At 39.0% G+C, this 20,936-nt stretch overlaps 1 protein-coding gene across 1 annotated transcript in view; it reads left to right on the top strand.

Annotated features, from left to right (window-relative positions):
* The window catches only part of LOC145991521 (serine/threonine-protein kinase 32B), a 302,259-nt gene extending 286,053 nt beyond the window's left edge, over positions 1-16,206 (top strand). The window contains exons 6-10 of the mRNA XM_083127541.1: positions 3,085-3,174; positions 6,867-7,084; positions 9,136-9,261; positions 11,632-11,769; positions 14,966-16,206. Of these exons, the coding sequence (XP_082983667.1) occupies positions 3,085-3,174; positions 6,867-7,084; positions 9,136-9,261; positions 11,632-11,769; positions 14,966-15,544 (1,151 nt within the window). The 3' untranslated portion in view covers positions 15,545-16,206. The remainder of the gene's footprint in view (positions 1-3,084; positions 3,175-6,866; positions 7,085-9,135; positions 9,262-11,631; positions 11,770-14,965) is intronic.
* Positions 16,207-20,936: the final 4,730 nt, after the last annotated feature.

Below are 20,936 nucleotides of genomic sequence, written 5' to 3'. Positions count from 1 at the left end.
TTTGGTTGTAAACGAGGAAATTCACAAGTTGTGTATTTTGACTCTAATTCAATACGTTGTACAATAATTAATCAGTATTGCATTATATCAAATATACTGCATATACAGGGTGATCCGTTTGAGATGTCAGAAAAGTAAACTGGAACTTCTAACCTTAAACTTTCTTCAATATATTGCTCTTTTAAACAAACTCGCAAATTATTTTTTTTCTAATTTTATTTGTCCACTTCAACTGAGTGCCTTTTTCTGATAGTTGATACGGTTTTATAAGGAGAATTGGGCTCGATTATTAATTTTAAAATTTCACAAGAGTTTGAATAAACTATTTTTCAGGAATTCGTTGTGAGTGTGAGGAACGTGACGTTATTTTAACCCATGTGTGCTATGTTTCTAATGCTTTGCGCATTCAAGCTTTTCTTTACGTGACCCACATCACTTCTGGTTACGCTATCACCTTTAAAAAATATTTTCTTTGAATTTGTCATCCTAAAATACATATATTTAGACACCTTGGACAAGTTTCTGTGTTACGTAGAGGTTTTTATGGGGAAAACTGGATTTTGGCCACAATTTTTGAAGATGTCTCATCCAACAAAATCGCAACCACGCAAGTCTGCCTTACACTTGGAGGGGTGTACTGTAAGGTTCAAATATCCATTCAAGCCAGTTTTGACTTTTCTACGGGACCCTTGTCAATATAGCCCCGTGTAGAATTTTGACCCCTCTAGCTGAACGAAATAAAGGTTTAGTTTATGTAAAGGCCAATAGATGGCGCAGTGGTGGCGTTACGTCACCCACCCCGCTGATATCGGTGTAAGGTATTCTGAAGCACTACACGACACTCCCTGGTGGCACACTCTTGGCAACTATTCTAACCAGACACCTGACGTGGCGGAAGGGTTCAACAAGTGATTGGATTTGGATTTTATTTAGTTTTGTAGAAGTATTATTTTTATTATTTAATTTTACTTGTTGAACTCTGATCCGAATGATCGTCAACTTAGACAAATGGGGAGGAGGGGGGGAATCGACACACAGAAATATATTATATTAATAATAGGTAATGCCCAATGTAATAAAAGTACAATTCTTATTCTTTTTTAAATCCACTGAACAATCAGCAGAGAGAGTAAATTGTTATTTTGGAACAATTATAAAATTATGGTTAAATCAGTGTTCATGGTACGTAAAAAACACATTAATATCATTATGGAAGTTATTGCAATTCATTCAGTGCCAGTTTATATATTTCATTATTATTGTTTAAATGCAATTATTAAGTTTGTTAATAAACTGTCCCAAGTTCTCCAGTGTATTTTCATGTTTTGATGAAAATAATTAAACGATTTGTTGACTTAGTAAAACGAACCTTTGGAAAAGCAGTTACACTGGTTAATAGCTATTGTTCATCTGTATTTCGGAAGGGTATTTTACAGCCCAATAGAAAACCTAAATCTTAAAATGTAGGTGAGAGGGCTATTAAATTATTTTCAAGTAGTTCTTGGTGTACGCGGACATTTTCACAATAACCAGCTGGAGGCAATAAATTCATTCGTGCAGGGATGAAAATTCACTTTTCTTGTCAGGAATACTTGCATCTACTGGAAAGGGGGAATCTCCCTGTCCATTAGCACCGTGCGTGTAAATGTTTTCCTGGCAAAGGTGAAGCAGAAAATGGCAGAACATACCCTGGCCTATCCATCTTCTCCAGTGTATTGTGAGACCTGTAACGTCAGAACAACTGAAAATTATGTTCCGAAGTTTCAAAATGTTTACTGTTGGTTAACTAGCTACGGGAGATTGTTTCTATTGGATTCTGTATTTTGATCTTGGACAGTAGCGTGTTCACTATTTGATTTCAGGAAGGTTTCATACTTCAAGATAAGAAGACAATAAGTTTGAAAAAAAAAGTCCCCCAAGAAGAATATGCTAATATAATAGAGACTGAAGCAAGAAAGGAGAACTATAACTTGACAATTTTAAAAACAAGACGCTGCAATCCATTGTTTGCGCACCTCACATCACATTTCCCCACTCCATTGTCTGCGGCGACGTTCGTTCGCAGTGTTGCAACCTGGAGGGAGCGGAATCGTCTGAGAATTTTCAACGAAATTTGAATGTGAAAGGCATGAATTAGTATCCCGTCACCTACGCTACCTATTGATTACGCTAAATTATAAATACATTTTGATATTTTCCCTTTAAACCTTAAATGAATTAAGTTATATTAGGGATATTTCTTACCAGCATAAGAAATGTATGAAATAAAACGATAGAAAAATGAAAAATATATAAACGATAGAACTGAGCTCACCTTCTAAATGTTTTCCAGTTCTCCTTCTTCAGTTTGACTCTCCCACTCATCCAGGTCTGTGTCTACCGATGAATCTGTGTCCGTGTCTGAATCGGCTTCACCAAGTCTAATTTATCAGTTCATCTACACGCTCGTCCATAAGTCCATCTCTTTCAAAGTGAGAATCTTGCAGCCAAGAGTAAAGAGCATGAACATTTCAATGCTTTAGAAAAGAACACAGGCAAGCGTGTTATCAGATTGCCTTCTCGTAGTGATTGTTGTACGATAAACAAACGAACCACCACCCCACTCGTTTTTTTTTAAAAAAAAAAACCTGGCCACTGCTCGATGTTGCATTCAGAAAATGAAGTCATTCGCCCTGTAGTTTCTCTTCGTTATAAACGTTAACGCACGTGCGTAATACTACAGTTTACGATCGGCGCACCGCACGCATTTTCAAAGTCCGGATTAAATAAAATTAACCACTGATATGATAGGAGCCTGCATGCACCGTCACGCTAAACAGTGAAAATTGTTTGTCATATTTGTCTTAGCTTAATTTTGCTGAGTTGGCACCACTGGTACTCTCAACGCCAGACCAGTGAGTAGAAGAATGGTGGGGAGGATGACGTAATAGGAAGTGCTCCGCAGCGATCTGCGCATATCGGGACTTAACTTGCCAGGCTATAGTCTACATTTGCCATATCAGAATAAGTAAGGTTACTAATAAATAGTCCAATGATCCTAATTCTGCAGATATCTAATTTTATTTTATTTCTTATTTGTTTCAGGACACGCCCATATTACAGACTTTAACATAGCAGCGGTTCTCAAAGACGGGCAGCTGGCGACATCTATGTCTGGAACCAAACCTTATATGGGTGAGTGACGTCACTGTGTTTTATTCTTTTGAGAAATTTGGTGTGAACGTACTGGAATAGGCATTTTTAACCCCTTCATCTTGGACTTTTCTTTAGTATTTGGTATGCAAGTGGTAGAGACGTACATGAAGACACAAACATACACACATCTTCACTCAAATGTCTGTGTATGTGTATAGTTACCTTTATCTATGACATGCTCAGAAATACGAAACTCTGAAAGGTCAATCTTTTGAATTTTTGCAGTATCGAAGCTTAAATGTTAAAATGGATATCGACAGATTTAAGGAATAACGTAAGAAGAACGTGTGTGGCAGGAACTTGATTTCTGAATTCATGTCTGTCGCGTCACCATGGTACGTACGCGTCACAGAAGCACCTGTAAAGTACGTACCAAACTTGGAGAGATTCTTTATGTACTGATATGAACATTTTTGCTGTATGTGTTACGAATCACCCTGTATTTACTAGATGAAGACATATAGTATTGATTTTAATTGATTGATTGATTTAGTTTATTTTACTTCGCGTTTTGTGCCTCTTGGCTAATTTGCGAAGATGGGGATGAGTGATGAAATTGATGAATGGACATTCACAAACAATCAAGCCCGAGCGAGATTCGAACCCGGGACCCTTGGCGTCGCAGCTCGATGTGCTAACCACTCGGCCACAGGGCCCGGCATTATTGACTTTAACTTTAGCCATGAATTAATAACACGGGGAGCATTACACGGGCGAGGGCCGAAAGGAGTCCATCCTTCTTGCGTGAAATCCAACTCTTTCGACCTTTGCCAAGGCCATGACGTAAATCCTCGGCCATTAGCGAACCTAGGGTCCTCCCGTTTGTGAAACTTAAATCGCGCTCTTTCGCGGTGGCTGCCTCTTGCCATGAAAAAATTAAAGAAGTTTCTTGATTGATGGCCATTGATTACAAAGCAGCGTTTGCTTTTCTTTGTCCCTTTTTCTCCTGCAATTTGAAGAGGGAACGGCACAGGCTAACGAGCCTCTACTTCCTGTCTCGAGGAAAGAGAGGAACGCCTGTTTTTATCTCACTAATGATCCTTGGGTAATTTACTTATGGTAATTTCCTCAGCTCCTTTAATACGTCATGCATTTCTAGCACTCATTGGCATGCCCCGAAGGCAGGATTGAATGTCCTGCCCCCGAAATACCACCCTTTAGTAATACAGGGTGGCTACTCACCGGGAATTCCTTGAATTCCGGGAATTTTGCATGAATTATTGGCTCCGGGAATTGCGCGTGAATTCTTCTTGAATTTTTTTCCGTAGGCGTGAAAAATTACAAGTTTTTAAATCCAAATCCTATTCACATTTTATGCAAATAAAAATTGCTTCCGTAAAATTTTCTTGCTCTCTTCGCTCGCAATTCCTGCTTTTCGTACTTTTATCAAGTTTATAACCATAGCTAGGAGGCGGCGGGTGTCGGCCCTGGGCGTCGAACTATCTAAATGAAAAAAATGTTGTAAAATTGATTGATTGATTTGTGGTTTTAAGTCCACTTAATGCACAGAAAGGCTAATCGGGACTGGATCTACAGTTTAAGTAGAATCCGAACTACTATGCCATGTGTTGAAAAAATAATTGAAATCGTTTGTTCGAACACAAATGCTTTAGCACCAAACTTCTACCCCCCTTTTTGCATAATTTACGTGGAAAATAACGCCTTGATTCTACTACTACTACTACTACTACTAACAACAACAACAACAACAACAACAACACTGTTGGTCCCGGCGGGTTCGAATACCGGCTTGGGTATGGATGTTTGTGACTGCCCATTCATCAATTTCATCATTCGTCCCCATTTTTGCAAATTAGCCAAACGTGGCACAAGAAGCGAAGAAAAATAAAACAAATCAATAATAATAATAATGTTATAATAATATTATTATTAGTAGTAAGTATTAGTACGTTTATGCTGGCATTTTCTCCCCGCCCGCTCAGACAAAAATGCGTGGTTTAGCCTCTGATTGTAAATAGAAACTCAGCACCTTAAATTAAATATTTTAATTATATTACGTATACAGTTTAATTGAATTATATTTTTTGGATGTTGGAATCGCATAGATCCTTTATATTATTAAGTTATTTGTGCGTGGATGTTGAGAGGCGGTAATACGTAAGGTTGAAATAGAGAAAACATCTGTTTGAATTTATGGAAAGTTCACCTTGAAGACTGGGAATTATACTGAATTTTATCATGGTGCTAGAGTAGCCACCCTGTAATACAAAACACAATATAATATAAAAATTTGCAATAGATATGTACATCATAAGAGTTTCTCTTCTTGCTACGAACCAGCTTCCGTGTCGGAGTGTTTGGAACAGTACGCTACGACTCCAGGGGTTCCAGGTTCGAAACATGGCCTGGAGTTATTTGTGAGTATCCGTTCATCAATTTCATATCATCTCTTATTCTCGTCTTCCTGATGGACCAAGAGTGGCAGGAAAGCAAAATAAAATCAACCAATCAATTGCCTTGTTATGCTCGAAACTCAGTAGTACACGTATAACCGTAGTTTGTCTGCGGTAGTGGGTCCTCAAATATAGACGTGAAGTACACATTGAAATTGAAACTTAAGTGAACATAGTCATCATATCCATGTGAAAATGTAGTTTAGTTTATCTTACCAATGCAGTGATATGTGAAAATGAAATGGATGATTGTGTGCTGAAACTGTCAGGACGGATATTTTACATGCATGTGTCTAAAAGTTCAAATCACCAACCCTGAGACCTTCTGTAAACAAAAGCACGTGCATGCAGAAAGCATTGCAAACTCATAGAAGTAAAACAATCCACACGAAAATCCAGCGTTGTTACAGGATTCATTACGTAAGGTAAAACAACGCCCAATTTGTAGTGTGGGATACGCTGCCGCAAATGACGCCTCACTTTAAACCCAATGCTCTTTCTTTTGTACTTATTGCTTCACCTTTATGGTTAACTCTTTGCACCAGTAATCATTTCCCATAAATTTGGCTTCTTTCTTGCATGCGAATTGAATATATTTTACTTGCATTTTTTTAGACAAAATGATATAACATGGTAATGTATATCTGTATTTCTAAGGTTTGATATAGATAGGAGTGTATTTGAAATTTGTAGATTTTATGTAAATTGTATCTTATGTAAATAAAATATATAATGGGCTTAAACAGTCATATGCAATGCTGTAAGTCCAATAAATATATTGATGATGATGATCAAAACAAGACAAAGAAAGTTCGTAAATTTATTGCGGTTGGAAACTTTGACAAGCATCCTAATATCGATTTTTGTTCCGCCAAATATAGTGCAATTCGTAAAATAACTTGGTGACAGAGCAAGGCAAGATAAGTGTGAACATTTTGTAGGAATATGCATTGTAACTTTCAATGAGCTTAGAAATTTGTGTACAGCAAGGAAGTAGTGCCACTTTCAACATGGCGTGTTCTATGCGTGCGGGAAGGTCTCCGTGTTCAGTGATACATCGAATCGATGAGACGGTTTGTTTACAGAAGATCTCAGGGTTGGTGATTTACACTTTACGATTACTCTCACATTAAAATGATATTCCATTGTATACGCTCAAGGGTGGGAAACTCAAATGAGTACGAGCGAGCTAAAGTAGTCCCATACAGCTCGTAATTTACAACATTATTAAGAGTATGCTTCTTTAAATTGTTGCAGCTCCTGAGATCTTCGACTGCGCTGCCGACGAGTGCGTGGGCTACAGCTACCCCGTGGACTGGTGGTCCCTGGGCATCTGCGCCTTCGAAATGCTGCAGGGAGAGCGTCCCTTCGACATTCATTCGGCCACATCCATCACGGACGTCCGGCTGCTCTTCTCGGCAGGGCTCCACTACCCGTCTTCCTGGACGGAGGGGACCGTCGACCTCCTCAAGAGGGTACGTGTGTGCATGAAGGTCTTCGCCATTTATTCGCTATTCAGGACTTCCCAACACAGGAACTATGAGAATTGCTATGAAAGTGCCATTTCAGGAACTGGTCTATACCAGTTGGATATTTCAGTAAAATGTCTTCCCAACTCAGGACGTCCTATTAGTTACCTTGGAGGAGGATGAATTGGCGTTTGAAATAGTTGGCATTACCTACACCTGCGTAACTGCTAACCTAACCTAGCCTACAAGCAAAAGATCTGCAAAATACTCAAAATATATTAGAGGAAAGAAGAAACTCCCCGTAAAGCACAGTACTTTTTCTGCCAAGAGATACATATGTACGTAGTATTTCAGGACAATGTGCACTAACGATAAGAACCTCTAAAAAACCGGTCCTTACCTTTCCCCTTCCCCTCACAATGCAGCGGTTCCTGAGTTGGAAACATTCCATGTGAAAATATCGGTTCTTGAATTTGGAACTTTCGTCATAGTTTCTGAATTGGAACGTCCTGAGTTGAGACATCACCGTCTTTGCGAGCGTTCTCTTGCTTCCTTAGGAAGGATTTTCGAATGCGACTGCCACCATTCTGGCAGTTTGAGTGTTCGATTCCCGATCTCGCTTCCGATTCCGCGTGTGAGCTATGGAGAGAGATCTTCAAGGGCAATTTATCGTAGTGGTGTTCTAGGTAATACCGGTCGTTGAAGGCAATAACTGGTGGTTGACGACCAGTTTTAATTCTCCGAGAGATTTTAATCTGATTCAACCCAAGATGCATTTTTCAATTCGCCTCAGTAATTCTTTTCCTGCTGGCCTTCGTGCCGGAATGACAGTGAAACGCGCTACTAAGCCAGTTGACTCAAGTTCGAACCATGGTTAACACTGTGTTTGTCCCATGACCCATTCATCAATTCTTTCTTCATCCCCATCGTCGCATTAGAAAATCAACGTAAAATAATGAAATGGAAAGATAGAATTCTTCTCAGAGAGTTTGTGTATTTTTTTATTTCGTATATTTAAGTATTTGCAGGCCTGAATTCGATATTGACATTACTTGGTATTTGTTGTTCAGCCATTAATTTTGATTTCACATATGTAAGAGTCTTCTTTTTAATAGAAAAGCAAGGCTGAATTGTGTATCTATTGTCATGAATTGTATAATTTTACTATCCGTGGTCATGTCGACCTTATGGAAATTAACGTTAAGGAAAACTTCAGACCTAAGCGACAGGCGATACATGTACTTGTAAACCAATCTTCAAATATTGATTGATTGATTTGGTGTTTTAAGTCCACTTTATGCACTGTAAGGTTAATAGGGACTACAGTTTAAAGTGGGATCAGAACCACTTGTGCCTCCACCAGGTATCGAACCCGGGACCCCTTGATTACAATGCGACGACGCTACCACTGCGCCATCGGGGAGGCCCTCAATCTTCAGAAATGAATGAACCTGCACGTGTTGCTCGGACAGATCTGTTTACTCCATAACATTCTGCTTCTGTCTGTTGTTTGAGAATGTGCCGCGAATGGTTCCTTGTGGGGAGATTTCGACAAGCGACACGAAGAATTCACACCGAGGCAACAAGCAATACGAATCCCTTCAGCCTAAAGACAAACATTCATCGCCCATGGGCGAACAACAAACCGAAGCGACACGATGCACAGTATTGAGAAAATGGCTCAGTCCGAGCGGCACGTGCAGCTTGTCACGTCGATTCAGTTCGAAAGGTTGCATTTATTTCTGAGAGCCGATTACCAAGAGAGACATGTTGCTTGTCGCTTCGATCTGAAAGCTTCCATATACTGAAAGAGCTCTGTCACTTGTCACTTCACCATGAAAACCCAGAGTATCTTGTCGCCTGCCACTTGTCGGTTCTCTCTGATCAGAACCTATGATCCATTCAAGTCGGTGTAAGGGATTGTGACACTATTATTTTTGTATAAAATTATAAGGCAAATGTTTGTGTTGAGTTCAACTAATTTATTTCAAACGTTTGCCCTCCTGTAAGAAAAGGTGTGCTACTTTTAGATACTAAAATGTCTATCTGTTTCGCAGCTGCTGTGCATCAGACCTGGGGCTCGACTGAGTACCTTGGAAGAGCTGAAGAGAGTCCCCTGCGTGAGTGACGTCAACCTGGATGCTGTTCTGGAGAAGAAAGTGAAGCCGCCTTTCACACCTCCTGTAAGACTTCTGGGTATAATCTAGAAACTAAAAAAAAACAAAAAAAAACATGTTGAAATAATGTCATAATATTGCATAAGCCTATACCTGGCCTTTGGATGTCTGACATTTTTATCAAATGTCTTCCCTGAAGTACCAAACTCTCTTCTGAATTTCTCTTAGTCCCTTTTTTTTCTCTTCGTACTGCCACTTCCTTTTATTTTTTCCTGTTTCCTTTCTCTTCTTCCTTCCGCTTTCTTTGATTTATTTTCCCTATTGCCTTTCTTTCTCTTCTTCCTGCAACATTATTTTATTTACTTTCCCTGTTGCCTTTCTTTCTCTTCTTCCTGCAACATTATTTTATTTACTTTCCCTGTTGCCTTTCTTTCTCTTCTTCCTGCAATATTATTTTATTTATTTTCCCTGTTGCCTTTCTTTCTCTTCTTCCTGCAATATTATTTTATTTATTTTCCCCTGTTGCCTTTCTTTCTCTTCTTCCTGCCACTTTCTTTTATTTGTTTTCTCTTTCCTTTCTCTCCGTTCTTCCTGCCATTTTGTTTGATTTATTTTCCCTCTGTGCTTTCTTTCTTTCTACGCTGAATTCTTCTCCATTAGTGGTTTCATAATATCGTAACCTTTCTTATAACTGTTTCAATATTTTTAGAAACTTTCTCTTCCTCGACCCTTCATGGCCTCCATGATGACGTAGTGATAACGTCGTCGTCTTATGATCAAGGGGTCCCGGGTTCGACACATTCTGGTTCGGATCTCACTTTAAAATGTAGGTCAAGTCCCAATTAGCCTATCTGTGCATAAAAGTGGACTTGAAACGAAACTTAATGAAACTTCCCCCTTTGTTTGTGAGACAACTTAATCAAAATTATAGATGCAATTTGCCATGAAAAATTCCCCTTATGTTCTATATCAAAATTATTTCAGTGTTTGTTTAATCTATGAACGCCACATGTGTGTAGTAATTAATTTGCATATTTTTCTTCTTTTTATGCTGTTACTGTAGAAATTCGTATTATTCGTATATTTCATTGCTTTCCAATTACTGCAATGCCAGCGTTTATAGTTAATTTCACTTCTACAAAAAATACATATGCGCCAAATTGTTCTTTGTTCAGCTGTGAACGTGCTTCAACCTTTAATCAAGCAAATTAATTTGATTTTGAGCCTACTGTCTCGTTCCGCTTTCAGTTTAAAACACGATTCTATCTCGTTATATCCATGCTTTCCTTTAATGTTCGTGTTTCATAGCGTCACGTTGCTGTTTGTTTACCCAACATAAGTTACAACAAGTGTTGAATTGAATTTGGTATGAAAAGTTCCCCTTCTGGTCAGTAGAGTCGATTCCAATAAATTGGGGAGGGGGAGCAAGACTGGCATTATGGCATAAAATATATTTTGTATATGTGATATGCGCTCCTCTTGAGGACGCTTGGGGAGGAAGAGAATGCTTCTCCTCCCCAAAATCATTGTCTTTGCTTTTGATGTATATGAATAAACTATGGATGAAGACTTCTCCATCTGGCTAGGAAAGCATTTATAAATTGTCCACCAGAGGGGGGGTGGGGTGAAAAAGGGGTGATGCCTACCTTCAGTCCAAGCGCTGTATATGACATCAATAGCTGTCGAGAAGTAGGTCAAGTGAGAGGCACATCCAGCTGCTAGCAAGTCACGAAAATGGGTTGCTAGCAGCCCTATGCCTATCCTCCTATCATAACACGTAGGCATTATTAGAATTCTAATTGTGAAAATAATGCATATAAGTTGGTTAGAGGGTTAAGTTTGATGTCATCAGCATATTTGAAAAACCTATTTTCGCCAAGTGATAGCAGCTGGTTTTGCCCCGCACCAAATCCGTCCAGAAGTTTAGTACCAGAGTAAAAAACGCATGCTGATCATCATTGGTGCAATCCAATCCCACAAATTACAAAATGGGTTCTGTTAAGTTTCACTTCTGCCCCTCTGGCTTTCTCACTTGTTCGACAAGAGGGATTGTAATAATTCACGTTTAAACATTAATTTTACTATTTTCGAACAGATCTCTGTAATACACAATGAAAATATTTTACAATTTTTCCGCCGAACCATGATTAAGGGATTCTCACCTTAACGCCCCACTTGGCGGTACCGCCCTAAAGCCAGACCTGCATCGCCATCTTCCTTAGAAAAGATCGTCAGCTTCAATCAAGAACCTAGAATTTCTGGTCCGTGAACTGAAATCCACGTGGACAAGGGTTCGAGTCATATATATTGGCCAAACTAAAAGGAACTGGACGCCATGAAGGATCGGATAAATGGGGTTAATGTAGGCAGTGGTGTATATTTTCTCTTTATAAACGAAGCAGAATAATTTTGAGTTTTTTGCCTCTTTCTTTGCAGAAGGACCATTTAAACTGTGATCCAACCTTTGAGTTGGAGGAGATGATAATCGAAACCCGACCACTTCACAAGAAGAAGAAAAGACTGGCGAAGCAGAGGTCTCTGAGGGAGATCCAGGGTTCGCTAAGCGTCGACATGGTGAGAATTCTTTGTAAGCCAATAACGTAACGCTCACTTTAGACGAAAGCACTTTCCTTAGCATTTTTCTCTGTATGACATGACTACGTGTAAAATGAAAAATTTCAGATGCCATGGCATTCCTTCAAGATAGAATCGGTCCTATCATAGAATAACCATAACCAATCAGGTTCGAGCTCTACGTCACGAGTGTCCTGATGTAATGGCGCCCGAGTAAAATGTAAACAACGTATCACTTCACACTTTTAAAACCCCATAACTATTCAACCGTGAGGAATAACGTTTCCTATATAAATGTATTATGTACAAACCAATGACGCTGCTTAAATACATAGCCTACCTTGTAGCGTATTCATTACACGTATGGAAGAATAAACTAATTGTTTCAATTCTAAATACCTGGCACTGGCTCAGTAATGATGTAGACTTATTAGGGGATGATGTAAATACAATTAAGAATAATGCTAAAATATTTTTCAAAGCAGCTAAAGAGACAGGTTTGGACGTTAGCAAAGATACTAAAACTAAATATATGCTTACAGGCCGAAACCAAGTGTTAGATAATAATCAAAATTATTGATAAATATTGATAACTCGTTTGAACCAGTTTCCAAATTCAAGTACTTAGGATAATACTAACAAATGAAAATTATATTAAAGAGGAAATAAAAAGTAGGCTTAATTCAGGAAATGCATGTTACTTTTCTCTTCCTAAACTTTTGTCTTCTCGTTTAATAGCTAAGAAACTAAAAGTTAAAATATACAAAACAGTAATTTTGCCTGTATTATTATATTAATGAGAAACTTTTAAAAAGAGGCAACGGTAAAGTATGTCTTAGTTTCGTCACAAGTTGTTGCTATCCTGTTTTAGCGCATTGCAGCTATTTAGAAAACTACAAGGAGAACGGAGTATTAAATTTCTTCATCAGAATACTTAAACGAAGATGTCTTGCTGTTGCAAATCTTTCTAAACTTGAAATTCTCTCTAGGCTTCAAGTACGTGGTATTTTTCTTCGCTGTCAAGCTTCAGATTTGAGATATCTTTCGAGAATCGTGAATAATACATTTTTCACTGAACTCACTTACTACATGTCCTATTCGCCTCGCTTTGAATGCTCCATTTTTATGCCAGCTGCTTTCTGTGAATACTCTTATCTCATGGTTAATAGGATATATTTTTTATCATCAATCCAATGATTAAAAGAATACGATGTTTTATTGAGTTGAGCTTTCTTCAAGGAACATTACTATATTTGAGGCTGTACATTATCTCATACATGTATGTGTGTGTCTGTATACTTATCTTAAATTTTTCGAATAAAAGTTCTCTGCAATAATTATACATCATCCTAGAGATGCGAAAAGATGCAGTATAAGTTTTGTGAAATGCTATGGACATCGAACAGTCTCGAGATACATTAACTACTTCACTCGCTGAGACTCCTTTGGGCAGTGCTTAAGCACTATAGGATTCACTGGAAATTATCTGGGTATACACTCGCAACACAGTGGACAGTGTTGGGTCTGAAACACATTTTGGAAAGTCCTGGAATCTAGAATACACTGAGATCTGTAACACGTCGCAATACAATGGACATCTCTTGAATCTGGAACACGCTCTCAAGTTTTGTACGCAATCTAAGGGAACAACCTGTATGGAATGGGAAGTTCTGGAATCTGTAACACTCTTGAAAGTCATATTAGTATTCCTTCCTTCGAGATTGAAGCGCTCCACCAGGGCACTACGAAATTGCTAATGTACTCTCTCCGTAGCTTATGCTTCTTACTTGCTTCAGAAGGCTGCACAAACAAGCTAACCATATCTTGTTGGTTTCCGCTTTCCAGAAAATTGCTTCTACAACACGATACTTAATGTGCTTCTTACTAATACGCTTGGTACTTGTATTTCAGTATCATGTTTGGTTTTGGAACTAACTATACATATACTGTATACATTTCTTCACATATATTAACTTACTAGATGCTTTGTTATTCTGACTCTCTTACTATTTCTATTGGATTTTATTTTTAAGTGTGCCACATTACAATGCGTTGCTTCTTTTATGTTTATTAATTCCAGTTTGTGTAGTATATAACGTTTCTACCTTGAATTATTTGCTGTCATCTCGCACTGTTTTTATAAGTGAGTTAGTATTGTGACTCGTGACACTTGCTACTTTTCCATATCCGGATCCTACTAATCAAATTTTCCATTACCATGCTCATTATCTTTCTTTTACAAAATAAAAGCTTCAAGAATTGAAACAAAACGCGGGAAAAATATTCTGGCGACCTCTGCACTAGCATGTCAAAATCAATTCCTTGAAAGAACGTAGATACAATAGAAAAGTTATTGGCAGTAATCATGGTTAATTTGCCTAGCAAAGGCTATCTTTAGAATACAAAATATTTCTCAATAGGATTCAAACTCGTTATAATTCATCAATTTCTAAATCAACCTTCACAAAGTTCTACAGTTGAAAGCTGATTGTGTTTTTATATTTGTTATGTATGCATCTCATTATGTTCAAGCGGCTCTGGCGCCCACCCATCGTCGTATAAAGTGGGTACCTGGAGGAAACTCTGGGGGGTAAAGGTGGCCAGGGGTGTGATGCTGATCACATGACTTCCACCTTTGGTCGTGATCAAGAAAGTGTGTGGACTAACTCCACACCCCCTATACGCCTTCATGGCGTGGTGTAAAGACAGGCGAGCACATCACCTTTTTCTTTTGTTGTAAATGATAGAGCAAGAATAACAGTCTCTGCCAACAATCACTGAACATACGTGGCGCTGTGATGGCAAGGTAGGGAACATCAGTGCCACCAACCTCTTTTACGAGAAGTCCGGGTAAATCGACTTGTCGCACAAGTTATAAATAAAACTGCTCAACATGGTCTATTACCCAGATAGCTCATAAAAGTTGCTGCAAGCTTGAAGCAAACTTGCATCATGCTTATATCAAACTTGACGTATTCAACTGACTTTGACAAGCTACAAGCAAGCTACCTCAAGCTTGCCACAAGCTTTCGTGCTATCTGAGTAAAGACAACAAACTAAATATGGATACTTTACAGTACTTAGTCTTTTTTATTATTATTCATCCCTGTTAATGTGCTCAATAATTTATAACCACCCTGTATTTTCCACTTAATCGGTTCCATCCACAATATTTATGTTTCTTCTCGCCTTGCAGGACGCCGACTCACCCTTGGAGCAATCCATGGACTTCCTCCCGGATTTCCGTATCTACAACCGGGAGAAGGAACTCCTACGTCGAGAGAGGGAGAAGAAAGAGCGGGAGTGGGAGGAGGAGCTCATGCGGGCCATGGACGCCTCCGACCCCATCGGCAACAACCACAGCAAGTCGTGCGGGAAGCTGACGATATCACCGACCAGTGTTCAAACCCGGATCGCGGCGTCGCCCCGAAACCAAGCGAGAAGACTGATGACTTCCAGCGGCTCGGACTTGGCGTGTCCCGGGTCGATAAGCGAGGTGGCAGAGGAGCAGGAGGAAGACCAACACCACAATGGTAGGCCGACGGAACCGACAAAGGAATACGCCGGGTGGAAGAATCGGGCTGCCAAAGGCTTCAGCTCTTCTGAGAGGGCCCTGGGTCGCCCCTCGGCGCAGCAGAAGAGGGTCAAGAGAAGGGCTTGCTCCGCCGACGAACACACTAGAGCCACCGACCCAGAATGCCTTGTTAATCAACTGGAGAAGATGGACTTCATAGATCGGACGCCGTCGCCAGAAAGAGGGCGACACAGTCCGTGATGAAATGTGGATATTTTTGTAAAAGGGACGTTTTCGACAATGGACAGGTAATCTGAAAGAGTACAGAAACAGAATTAGCTCACAAAACATGGTCAGATTAAGCATTAAACACATTTCACAATTAGCGATGAACTAAGTTTGTTCTTCAGCTGAGCAAACGATGAAGCATGAGTCTCTTTCTGGTGCTTAGTTTATGTGTTTTTGTATAAATCTTAGACACATTTAAGTCGAAACAGTTTCTTTATATCAGAAGCTTTGTCTGTCATTGTCTTCACGGAAGACCTTCTTCGAATATTCCAACAAGGGTTGAGAGAGAATTCCTAACTTATCCTTTCACGCTTTTATATACTGAACTCCCTGTGCATGCCCTGACAACATTACTATTATCGTTTGCTGTTGAAATTACACCTGCGCCGTTTTACGATACGAAGTTATACGATGTGCTAGCAGACATTTATGGCAAATCAATATGAACGTTTTTTTTCTTTCCTGCATCTGTACAAACTTTACGAACTTTACTCGTGTTCTCTCACTAAGAGTTGTTAAGCGATACGGGACGTTAACTAGCGCCATTGTGGCGAAGCCGTAAACTATTGTTCACAAATACAGTGCAACCTTTGGAAAAGATTCTCGGTTCGGTTGTGGACAACCTGCTGTTAAAACTCGAGGTGAGTAAATATTCAAATCTTTTCTCTATTTTCCCTTCACGCAATTAACCGATGTTTTTCTTTTTATCTACTACACCTAGAAAAAATTAAATCAAGCTGAAGCCAAAATTGTATTGCAGAGCAAAATTATCCATCAAAACTAAAGTTATTCAATTAAGTATCTACAGCATCCAAATCTATTAATAGAAGCAACATAGGTTCACATTCTGATGTGAAAAAATCTGAAAATTTCAAAAACAACAACTGGGAGCTCAATCGGACGCCTCATTCAACTATCGCATGGCTTTGATACATGAATTTTAAAATGCCCCGTCTCATTTATTATGTGAGGAATCTTCAAGCCAACTTGCAACGAGGGGGTTCTAATTTAATCTGAAGTAGTCATATTTAAAAGTATTTATCTAATCCGCATATTATACACGACGTGACTCTTCTACCTATCTGTTTTCCAAGCTCTCACGCAATCGTTAGTTCTGATTCGTCAAGAAATTCACCCAGGTGCGATAAAAAATATATAATTTGTTTGAACGACGGGATTACTGTTGTAGAAATTAATTAGAGGCGAAATCCAATTTATGGTTATGTTAGCAATATTACTAATTGAAAAATCTAGAAAAATAAACCAATACCAATTCGCTGTTTGGGACATTTCATAGTTATAAAGTTTGGCAACACTGAGTTAATCCTAAATGAACCTGGTTTATGCAACTTCAGTCGACATACGAATATACGTATTATATTTCCCAATTACGTCCAAAGAATAAGCAAAGGTGAGTTATAATTGCTATGGGGAAAATGGTAGTTTCAAAATGTGATGGAAGTTCTGTAGCTCATATCTGAATTCATTTCATCAGCTTTTACCATCTGTGAAATATACACTTTTAAGTTACTCTTTAAGGTACGCTACGATATACAGGGCGTTGCAGCACAACATCGACATACTCGTACAATGAGTAGAGAGCATGAAGACAACTTCTCTTAACCCTAGAACGGACAATCGAAGAAAAAGTAACATAATCCATCAGCTTGCGTCTCCGAACCAAAGTGAAATATCTGGTTCAGAGGAACAACAAAACTTATTTATATTGAAACATATGTTTAAAAAAATATTATAGAAGATATATGGTACACATGTGGTATTTCAATTGAAACATTACTTTAAACAGTTATTTCCTGATGGGAACCAGGAATATTTCAATTTGGGGAACAAATTATTTATATAAAGGCGTATGCAAAGCTAATAGTGTTGCAAAATATAAAATGCAATGTCCGTAGCTCACTCAAAATAATGATGTCAGACCGAAAATATAGGAACTGTCAGTTGCAGCAGTGTATCTGTGACGCAAGGTTGAATACATACAGGATTGCAAATGCTGTTTCTCGAGGAACTCGTAGAGTCCAAACGAGACTTTCAAGAGTACAGCTTAACTAAGAAGAAGTTTTGTCTTGATGCCCTCTACATACTGAAAGTTTGTGGGTATTGTACTGTAATATCTTGTACATAAATTTTAAAATATTGCCAATAGCTTAAACTTTTAAAATTCCGATTGGAATATATTTTTTCAAAATATTGTTCATGTAACATGCAATTTATAGTGCCTTTCTCGAATTTTCGATGCTATTTCTTTTTTTAAATGATATAGCTTGTGGATGATTATATCACAAATAGCAATCACACGTATAAAAATTATGCAATGTATGGTACCGTGCTATTCATCAAGACAGAAAAGAGAACAACATGAATAGCACGAAAGCAAAGAACATTACGTGGAAGCACGGTAGCAACAATAATTAAAAGTGCTTTGTTCTAAAAACAGTCAAATAGTTTGACAAAGGCTCGCCACTGTTGGATAATCCAGGAAATTAAAATTTGCTCTTCCCTCCTCTCTGTGTAAATATATAGAAGTTTACCGGAAATTAGGCATCGCGAGAACATCCGTTGGAGCACGAAAAGTCTTGCTGAAGGATAGATTAAGTGGATTTCAAAGTATGGGAGCTAAAAAGGCTATTGACGTGGAAGAAAAATGGCAGAGGATTGAAATTGCATCATCGATTTTTGTCCCTTTTGGACCGAGATTGTTTCCGGATCGACGCCAGCTCATAATCCGGAATTTGCATGAAAATTAAAATTTTATATTGGTGTAGTCCCACTGATCACAGGGGACCAGACATACAATGTTCGCAGCGAATCCCATTGGCTTTCGTTAGGTCATACATTAAGAGTCCTCTGGCGGAACAGAACGAATTAGGATGGCGAAGTAGCATTGAGACTTTCAATGCAAATACTACCATGTCACTTCTGTTACATGAATCAATATTTATTTGGCATGCCTGATTAATTAATTCAAAACAGAATGTACGTTACAGATCAAAGCAATATTACGCGATCTGTGATTGTTCGTATTTGATGTTCGTGTGACCTAGGCCTACACGTATAATTAGATACTAATTCGGTTCTGGATTTCGGCGAAGTGTCGCCACTTTCGTACCATAGATCAACGGGGTAGCCAACCCGCTGCTTTTTTATGTGCAGACTCTTGAATGTGTCACTCCACCTTAACGCAACTTCCCCTCCCACGGTTGTATATGTATATAGTTAAAGAGTTTGGAAAAAGAGAAAAATATTTTATAATTGAAAGACTTGTTTCAGCAGTGTTCCTAAAATTAAGCGAACAAGGAAGGGAAGTGTCATATGGTTTGTGGAGCGACATTGGTCATCCGGAAGAGGGGTAGGTTAGGGCTATTCCCCTTGAAATTCATTGCCGGCTGAAAGTCAAATTTCTTGCATGGAATTTAATTTCAGTACGAACATACTTAATTAATTGTTCAATATGTTATGAAATTGGTATATGACGACTTTGCACTTGCCACTAGTGACCTGCGTGCCGTGGGTTGGCCACCCCTGCAATAAGTCTTCAAACTAATATATATATATGTGCGTGCAAGAGACTTACCATATAGAGCACGAACTTACGGAACTAAGTTATTGATGCCCCTTGCCAAACGATGTTCGAAGTTCCTTGAATAGCTAACGCAAAGTTGGGAACATGTTTCATCATGGGGAAAAGACGCTTTGATTGTCTATACTTATTATTGGTCTAGGCAGAACAATAGTTGGTTAGACTAACCAATTGATATCAACCTTGCAATGAGATTTGAAAATGTTGTCATGGAGGCTAAGAGACTAAATCCCATATTACCACTTCCTTCATAATACCATTTTCTTCCATTTTTCTTATCGTTGGTGTACTGGACCCATTCCTCGCTTCGTTTTACAGCACATAATGGTTAGTAGTTTGTCATTTTTCTTTTTTTAATGTGTGTTCCTTTCAACACTACCGTGCGCTGTTTCACCGCAGGAAATGACGTCGCTGATGCGATGTTGGGTTGCCGACATACTGACGTAAACGGGCTTTTTTGAACTGTGACGCCGAAACGACACACCAACGATAAAAATGTTTCCGATAAAAGTTGTTTGTTTTGATGTGCTCTATACGGTTCTGTGGTCCATGGACGCCATTAAAATGACACCCTGTATATTTTAAGCAATAAATATAAACTTTTTGTGACTCATTTAAGAAGCGAGCAAGAACATTTTTGTCTCTTTTAGAAACTAAGAATATTATTAATTTACTAGAGCGTCAATACTTTCAATAGACATCATCACATACACTCTTTCCCAGAATTTTTCTTTTGTAGCTCGTTCGGCGCCCTCTTTGATTGGTTGGTATGAATGTATATTCATTATGATTATTCTTTCATTAACCTCATCATTAACCATTCCGTTCCATTGGAATCAAGAATTCCCGAATGAAGGGGGAAGGCACTTTGCAGAATGGTTCGGATCCCGCTTTAAACTAATTGCATTTCAATTTCAGCTTAGCTATACGAGTTAAAAGTGAACTTAAAATAATTTATACTGAAGTTGACCATCGACACAAATGACCTAATAATAATAACCCATGGCTCGACAGCCCTCGAAAGGGCCTGAGCCTATCTCCCGGCTGACAGTCTCCCTCCCACAATCCTACCTAGAGGTGTGGAAATCTTCAACCGGTAATGGGGTGACGTGGGGTTAGCACGTCGAACCTCCAGCCGAGTCGGGTTACGCTATTCACTCGTAGCTCCCTAATTTTCTCACGATGGTGGGTTGCCACCGGCCCTATACACAGGCCGAAAACCCAGGCGGACTCGAACCCATGCCGTCCCGCAGTCGGAGCCCAAAGCACAGCGCCTTAGACCGCACGGCCACGGAGGAGGATACACAAATGACCTGGCAGTCTAAATATGAGTCGTTACAGCAAGCCCAGTAGTGGCGAATCAAGGAGAATGTGATAACCAATTTTGGCCTTAAACTTAGGCCAAACTGCAGAGGTTGATCCGCTTCCATCTGGACGATTTAAAGTGTTTACTCACCTATGGCAGTACTGCCTTTTACCACCGGTTGTGTTCGATGTTAAGGCCAGCATTCTGGCCTGTTTTCTGACATCGGAGAAGACTTCTTTGCAGTTGTACAGTGGGATCCATGAGTATTACCCTACAAATTGTCCATGACTATTTTCATTAATTTTTCACTTACATCCTATGTGTTTTTTCAAGCGATGGATTTTTATGTATGCTGGTGCAGAAGTTGCCAACAGCTTGTTTTAAGTTTTCTTTTAATTCTTGAAACTCTTATTGGGTCAAATAAAGTGCACGAACATGGTGATGGACAATTTGCACGG

Source organism: Lepisma saccharinum, chromosome 8, assembly GCF_977018435.1.
Source record: "Lepisma saccharinum chromosome 8, izLepSacc3.1, whole genome shotgun sequence".
In the NCBI taxonomy this organism is placed as follows: Eukaryota; Metazoa; Arthropoda; class Insecta; order Zygentoma; family Lepismatidae; genus Lepisma; species Lepisma saccharinum.
Note: the sequence above shows the minus strand (reverse complement) of the source record. Positions and strands in the feature narration are given on the sequence as shown.